This window comes from Corvus brachyrhynchos, unplaced genomic scaffold, assembly GCF_000691975.1.
Source record: "Corvus brachyrhynchos isolate BGI_N302 unplaced genomic scaffold, ASM69197v1 scaffold70, whole genome shotgun sequence".
In the NCBI taxonomy this organism is placed as follows: Eukaryota; Metazoa; Chordata; class Aves; order Passeriformes; family Corvidae; genus Corvus; species Corvus brachyrhynchos.
Genome location: NW_008236217.1, coordinates 595332 through 603080, shown reverse-complemented (window position 1 = coordinate 603080; position 7749 = coordinate 595332). Strand labels below are relative to the sequence as shown.

Below are 7749 nucleotides of genomic sequence, written 5' to 3'. Positions count from 1 at the left end.
TTGATGATGCATTTGGGAGTTTATAGGTAATCTCCCCTGACTCCATAGAGTTGAGGTTATGGTAGATTTGCATTTAGGTGGAGAGATTCATTTGGCATCTTGTTGAGGAGAAGAAGCTGTCAGGATGTACTTGAAAGAACCCCAAAGGGCAGTAATGTCCAGAAAGCTCAGGAAGAGCTCAATAAATTAATGTTTGTTGTGGCAGCACTTAAAAGCCTCAGTTGGGCAATGCTGTTTAGAAGGAGGGGGGAGAGAGAGAGAGGTTGTCTCCATTCTAAAGAAAGAATTTACAACATGAATTCCGGATAGGAAAACAGAATAATTTTAAACTGAAACCTGACTTGTTACTTGCTGGCTGCTAGGAGAGCATAGTACTGTATCAACAGGGCAAATGTTATCACTGTCCTTGCCCTAGGAAATTTGTTAGACTTCTGGGTTTTCACACAGCTTGTGGAGCAATCATCTGGACCAAGTGCTTTGGGAACCTTGTTTGGTATAATGGCAGAACAGTGAGAGCAGGCTTGAGGTGGGCTGTGCTTGGGCTGGTGAGGGCATGGGAAATGTGGGGTGTGATGGCTGACTCAGGAATGTGGACTCCAGGCTGAACTGCAGCTTTGAACCCACCTTTTGCACTCTGGTTCCTGTGGGCAGAAAATCCCAGAGTCTGGGCTGGCAGACAAGCAGAGCACACCCCAGGCAGGTCCCCCCAGTGCGGGCGTGCCTGCCCCTGATGGGGCACGTGGGCAAGAGAAACAAAGAGCATCGCTTTGCACGGAGCTTGGGCTGCAGATCGGGGTGGCGTAGGACTGTCTGTGGACTGGTTCCTGCATGGCTTTAGAGGTGAGAGGTAGAAGCTTTGAACCTCAGCTGTTACTGATGTTTGTGGCAAGGCTTTATTCCTGAAAACTGCTTGAAAATGTCTTTGTTGAAGCGTAGGGAACTTGTGATATTTAGTCAATGCCTATGAAGTCACAACCTGCACATAGCTCTTGGGGCATTTGTGTTGCTAAGTACTAATGTACTGTGGCTAGAATTACTCATGCACAGACTGCTCTCCTCACAACAGCTACATGTCTGCCCTGACTCTTCCCTACTGGATTTCTAATACAAATCACTCTTGGATCTGGCCTAGCATTTTCTTTCTTGTTCAGCTCTGTTGGTAAGGGTGTTCAGTTGTATTTTGTTTTCACATCCAGATCTCGGCATGAGTGTGGTTAGTCTGTCTAAAAGAGCTATATTAATAAAGCTGACCTCATTTCCTATCTTACACAGGGCAATTGAAGTGGTGTAATATGTGCACACCCACAGATGAAGTTCTGAATCTTAATTGTAACAAGCTAGTGGGAGAACACAGACTCACAGAGCAGTTTGTGTTTGAAAGGACGTTTAAAGATCATCTAGTCCAACCCACATCCCATGGGCAGGGAGGGACATCTTTCATTAGATCAGGTGGCTCAGATCCTGAAGGAGAGATGGATGATGGAAAGATGGAAGGTCTATGGATGGATCTGTAATCTGTACTTACTGAATCTGATTTTTCTTCATTACTGAATGTCCACTTTTTTATTTTTCCCCCCATTTTCTTTAATAAGTGTCAGACCTTATTACCTGGTATTGTCATTTTTGCAGTAGATAATGGCAACATAAATGGGGCAACTGAGAGGTAGGACTGAGGTCTATGCATTGACACAGTCTCAGAAATCAGAATCATTTCAGACACCAAAAAAAAAAAAAAGTTGATAAAATTCTATCAGGGATCCAGATTCTTAAGCAAACTACTCAGCACAGCCTTCACCATATTAGTAAAAGAGGTCAAGGGGAAGCCTGTGCAAGCTGAATTTCATATTTAAACCATCCTTCTGCCTGTATCCCTGGGCTTGGGGATTTCTTACTGTCACCAGGTTTGGATGACGCTTGCTGTGCTATGTGTGCATGTCTTGTTACCCACAAGTCTCAGACACTGCATGGTTTTAGAGGAAACCACATACAAAATGCGGTAGTTTCAAATAGATTTTGTTAAACAAGGCAAAGTTCACTGCATTTATCTGAGGTTTTATTTTCAGCTCAAAGAAAAACTTATGGGTGCATTCAGCGTGACACAAAAAGAACAGAACACCCTGGCATGTGTCTTCCCCAGCCAAACCAGATTACACGCAGCTCCTTTAAAGCCTAGTCCTAAAGTGGGGATTAGGCACAATAGGCTTTTGAACTTTCACTTGCACTTTCACTGGTGCAATCTGGAAGCACCACTCCTGCCCAGCTTTTCTGCTTTCTATAAAACTCCATATGCTTCTTCATGCCTTGCAGGTGCCCTTGTAGTTGAGTTGTAAAGATACTTTCTGCCTTTTATCTGCTGACACCCTAAAACTTCCCCTAGAGAGACAGCCTGCTTGTCCATCAATGCTCATCCATAAGCTCAGCAACAATGCATCTTTTGTCAAATCAGGCAGCCATTTCCATGGCCACGTCATGTTAATAAGGGGGCTGGAAGATCATTATGTGAAGAGCTGCACAACTGACTGGCCACAACAGCTCACCCTGGCACATATGGGAGTGTGTGGGCACGAGAGCGTGACAGCGCTTTTCTTTTTTTTTGCTAAAGTCTGCAAAGGAGGAGCCTGGCCCGGAAGCCTCAGCCTTGCTGCTTGCAAGCCAGCTTGATGCTGCATGCCAGCATGCAGGCTGTGCTGCAGCAGGAGGTCCTTCGGGCTGAGGTGGGCAAAAGGAGAGCATGCACTTACTGTCCCACATGTAAGAGTGTGCCTTTCCTCATAAGCCCCCACAAGGGGACCAGAGATGGGACTTTGGAAGGGGAAGGAAAGGAAGACATGTGACCACTATTTAAAGATTTTTGAGATACTAATAAAAGCTCTAAATGTACCACCACTACAGAGGAAACCATGTGAGAGAGGAGCTTCAGGACTGCAATGCTTCCAGCATTAGACTATGAGGTTTAAAGGAACTACCTCCGGCTGCTTATCCTAAAAACAGAGCCCTGCCCTGGAAAGTTAAGAATGAGCACAATCTTCCTGCTGTTTTTTTCCTGCTGAGAGGGGAATTTCCGTGCCTGGCAAGGAAAAAACAGCATCCTTGCTCACTGCCAGATATAGCTGGAAAGAAGGGCATTGATTCACAAGCTTTTAGGCTTTCAGTTCTCCCTGTAACACACTAAAGTATCTCAAAGATATATCTCCTCCTTTCTTGCCCTCTGAAAAGAAGCCAGCTGTGCTTCAGCTTTGTAGCTGCATTGATGCTAACGCAAAAGAATATGAATGTGTGAAAGGAAAAGATCCCCACTGGGTAAAGTATTATTAAACAATGAGAACTGGATTCCTCGGGGACAGTCTGTGTGTTTGTTGTCAGCTAAATTCAAAGTTCCCAACAGGCATGAAAAGCTGTGGCCAAAACCTCTTGTTCAGTGACTGCAGATTATGAATCTTATCAGTAAGTTCATGATCATTGCCTTGGTCAACAATGACGATGAACTAAGCAAATACCTGAAATGGAAACATGCTTTTTGGGGTTTTTTAAATGGAAAGCCCCAGAGTTCTGTGTAGGCATAAAGAGGAACTAGAAGGTGTTTTCCTTGATTATGTAGTATGCTTATATTGCAGGCATCAGTGATGGGTAGGTTGGAAAAAAAACAGATGGATAAAACCAGTCCAGTTCCTGGGCTTCTGTCTGTCACATTTTGGCTCCAGGTCTTCTGCTGTGGTTGTGTAAACAAACCTTTTTCCTGGCCTAGATGGCAAGATGCCAACCCAGAATCAATATGCATAGTTAAATTTCTTGATGTTTTTTTCAAGAGGTTGACCATGACCAAATTGTTTAGGAAAAGAGACAGAGATGGATTTTAGGGAACCAGTAACCTGGAGATTTTTCCTGCTGTTAGACACTTCCCTAATTTGATATGAAATCTGACGGCAAACATTAGCACTCAGTGTAGTAAAACCAGGGTCAAAACCAGTCCATTCCAGGCAATTCAGCCTTTGGAGAGGTTTCCTCTGGCAGTGAGTAGCCAGAGGGTTTTTGCTGTATATGAAGTGCATGGTCTAAGAAGGTACATGTATATTTTAAATAGTGTTCAAGAACTGTGCTGTTGTATTTCTGCTGCAGTCTTCCATGTTTGCTGCTTGATATGAGTTTCTTTACTTACAGCTTGTTGTGCAACTGTAAAAACAGGTTTGAAATGAGCTACTTTAATCTCTCCAGCAATCTGGAGCACTTTGATTTTGGCTCAGGCAGCTGGTTACTCTGTCAGCTGTGGCAGCCCAGCACGGGCGGATTGCATTTCTCAGAGTGCAACTTCCATCTCATGACTGACACTTGCTGAACAATGTTGCTAAAACTGTTTTCTTCTCACTCTCCCAGGTTGCCCCTCTACCTGGCTTCTCTTTTCATAAGTCTCCTCTTCCTCTTGGTGAATTTAACATGTGCAGTATTGGTGAGGACACAGAACTCAGAGAGAAAAATCATTGTCTCTGTCCGGGTGGCAATTAATGACACATTGTTTGTGCTGTGTGCTGTTTCACTCTCCATCTGCCTGTATAAGATCTCCAAGATGTCTTTAGCCAACATTTACTTGGAGTCCAAGGTAAGGTACATTTTCAGTTCTTTTCAAGTACCTTCTGAGATACAAGGGCAGTGCAAGGCAAAACCACAAAGCCTGGGAGCTGGAGGCCTTAAACCTCACAGCCTGCACTTGGCTGGCAATCCTGTTCAATACATGAATTAAATACTAAATGGTAGCAAGGGAGCTTTTGGTTAAAACCAGTGATCTCAAATATGTATTTTTGAGGCAGATTTTGCAGAACTTTTTGGCTGGGGTTTCTCACAGCTCTTTTTCAAGCAGACACTGCTTTTTCTGGGTCCCTTGTCTGAAGATCGTTTCAGTACTGCTACATGGAAGTGGCCAACACTTCAAAATCCTTCAGCTTGTCAAATCATTGACTAAGTTAACTGTTTAAGGTAGCAGTATGCTGAAGATGAACCAGACAGAGAAATATGAATCTCCCTTTTAAAATTTGCATATTCTTATATATATTCCTACAGATAATGAGAATGTGTTTTAAAAGACTTAATACATTGTAACTTAGTCAGCTGGGGGAAAAGGGGTGAAAAGTTTTTCCCATTACTCTACAGGAGGTTCTTTAAAGAAATATTGTTAGGTTTATAGCTTTGGACACATTCAGTGGTCAAGGAGCTGGGTGGCATCACATAAGCATGCAGTGTTTATTATAAAATCATTGAAGATGTTTTGTATCTATAAATAATGAAACAAGGCTTTCAAAAGTCCTTGCATTTGCAGAAGACAGTTAAATCTTAAATTATGAGTTTAACCAATAACCCATTGCCATTACCACAACAAATCCTTTAAAAATCTGAGGTTCAGCTGCTATTTAGAAAACCTTATCATAAAATTCCATTTACTTAATCAGATGAAATAAGTACACTTCCTGTTTAATCAAATCTGGCCACACTGCACAACAGCTAAAAGTTCAGGGCTGAATAGAAGATTTAAAAACACAGCTTAGTTTTGTTTCTTTCAAAGCCTATCATTTGCTGACCAAAGGGCACTGGCAATGGATTATTTTTATTAGTAGGAAAAGTTTTTCTTGTGATGTAAATCACAGGAGCATAAATCTCTGTAACAAAGCAGTATTAACCTAAGGGAGGCTTTGGTTCTGTTTCTGTTTGGTTTTGGTTTTGTTCTGTTTGCTCCTCCTGCAGGAAACTCAGTCTTCTTTACTTCAAGCTATTTCACAAAACCCCAAGAATCTCTAACATTACTGCAGACAGGGAAGGACAGAACACTCAACTGATGAAAGTTTGGGTGTGGAAGTGAGAGTTAAAGAGCACTTTGCTCCTCCTTTCTGCTGACCTGAAATGGGAGTTTCTCTGAGGACTTCCAGTAGGGTTTGACTGCACATACTTTAGGGATTCAGATGACTGAAATTGGCAGTGAATAAAACATCCTGGTTTTATCTGCTACTCTTATGCCAAAAAACTAGCTAGAGAAGAAAAATCCATTCTCTGCAGTGATATGACAGAAATAGTGTTGGAGATAATGCATGCTCTGTAGTGCGTGTAGGTAGGCATCAGTACTGGCAGCCTTTTATTTGCATCTCCCATTTGCTGGCATACATCTTGTGACCATATGTGAAAACATTCATCTCTATGACCTGGCATGGGGAACCATCCTGGTACTCTGTGCCAGGGCTGTGCCAGCACCAAGGAGGTGCACAGCCCTGCCCTTAGGTGCTGACTTGGGCCAGTTCTGTGCTGGCTAAATGCATCATGTGGTGGGGCACACAACTAGCTTGGGGCTCCCCTTCTTTCCTGCAGGGGCCTGTGACTGAGAAATGATTCCTCTGGATTTACTTTCACTGCTGCCCTCTCCCTTCACTGAGTCACTAAGTATATTAGACTGGAAGTAAACCAGGAGAGTTTTATCCCCTTTTTTGTATTTGGTGGAATGGAAGTCTGTTAAATCTCCACACATTTAACTATTAACTATTAAAGAATGACAGCTATGTAAGGAAATCTAGACAGGGAAATACCAACCCCGTTCTGCTCTCTGCTTCTGCTATCTGCAATCTGTAAATGCCACTGAGCTGGGATATGGTATGTGCCAGTCAGCAGCTTCTCTCTGCTCTCTCTCCCTTGGTTTCCATGACAGCATCACTGACTTGTTAGTATCGAAGGAGAACAGAGAAGTGCCTAGCAAACATTTCCTCTTTAAAGCCTTTCCTGCTTGCTAGTATTGCCACAGCTTTTTCCACTGCCTGCTATGGCTTCAGTTCCTGAGTATCTGTAGTCTCTTGGCTCACTCCTGACATGGCTGCAGGTTATGGCCTGGGGAATGGTGGTGTTTCCAGGCTGTTATAAGCTGGAATTCAGAGACTTTGACTGCACTGGGTATTTTTGGAGCCTGGCTGTTCACTGAACCAATGTTATTTTGCTGGGAAAACAGGCAAGCTCATTTTGCGCAGGCTTTTCTAAACACTCCCTGAGCTGCTCTTAACTTATGCTCACCAGGGAGTGCAGAGGAGCTGGGTCAACAAAGCTGCAGGGTCAATATCCAACAGCGTGGGTGAGCAGCACTGGAGCCCTGGTAGTCTCCTGAAGTCCAGGAACTCAGGACATGGTGGCTTGGTGATTTCCCCTGATACTCCTTTAGCCCTTCTGCTATGTCTGCTCTGCCTGCCACAGTGCTTTGAACCTCTGCCCCTCAGCTGCAAACCTGGAAGCAGAGTGTGTGAGCAGAGGGAATAGGATGCAGACTTTCCAGTCTCCTCCACCGGTTTAAAAGATCCTGTGACAGGGAGGAGCAAATTCTCTCTTGGCCTCCCTCTCTCACATAGATGAAAGGAATCCATCATCCTGGTGTGGGTCTCTGCCAGGAGAGGCAGAGGGCAGGGCTAGAGAAGCAAATGACTGCAAGGCAACTTCCTCTAAATGCACACAGCACTTTAACTCATCTTTCCTCCTTTGGCTGTCAAAGCATTGCTTCAGAGCCAACTACAAAGAATTTACTTTGAGCTTCTTTCAAAGCCAGTCCCATTTTTGTACATCTGCCTTCCTCTGTGATCAGACTCACACAGATCCCTGTAGCCGTGGCTCCTGGATCCTTCCTTCCTTCCTGCTGCGACTCCTGTGCTGGTGTCTCAGCCCCTGACAGTGACCCTCCCCACTTGACACAGTGGTCAGGCACTTACTCCTCTCACTGGATCAGGCTCTTTTCCTGGG

The 7749-nt window shown here is 44.0% G+C and overlaps 1 protein-coding gene across 1 annotated transcript in view; it reads left to right on the top strand.

The window, feature by feature from the left end:
- The window catches only part of GPR137B (G protein-coupled receptor 137B), a 25448-nt gene that overhangs the window by 9678 nt on the left and 8021 nt on the right, over positions 1-7749 (top strand). Inside the window, exon 3 of the mRNA XM_008643275.2 lies at positions 4372-4594. Within this exon, the coding sequence (XP_008641497.1) occupies positions 4372-4594 (223 nt within the window). The remainder of the gene's footprint in view (positions 1-4371; positions 4595-7749) is intronic.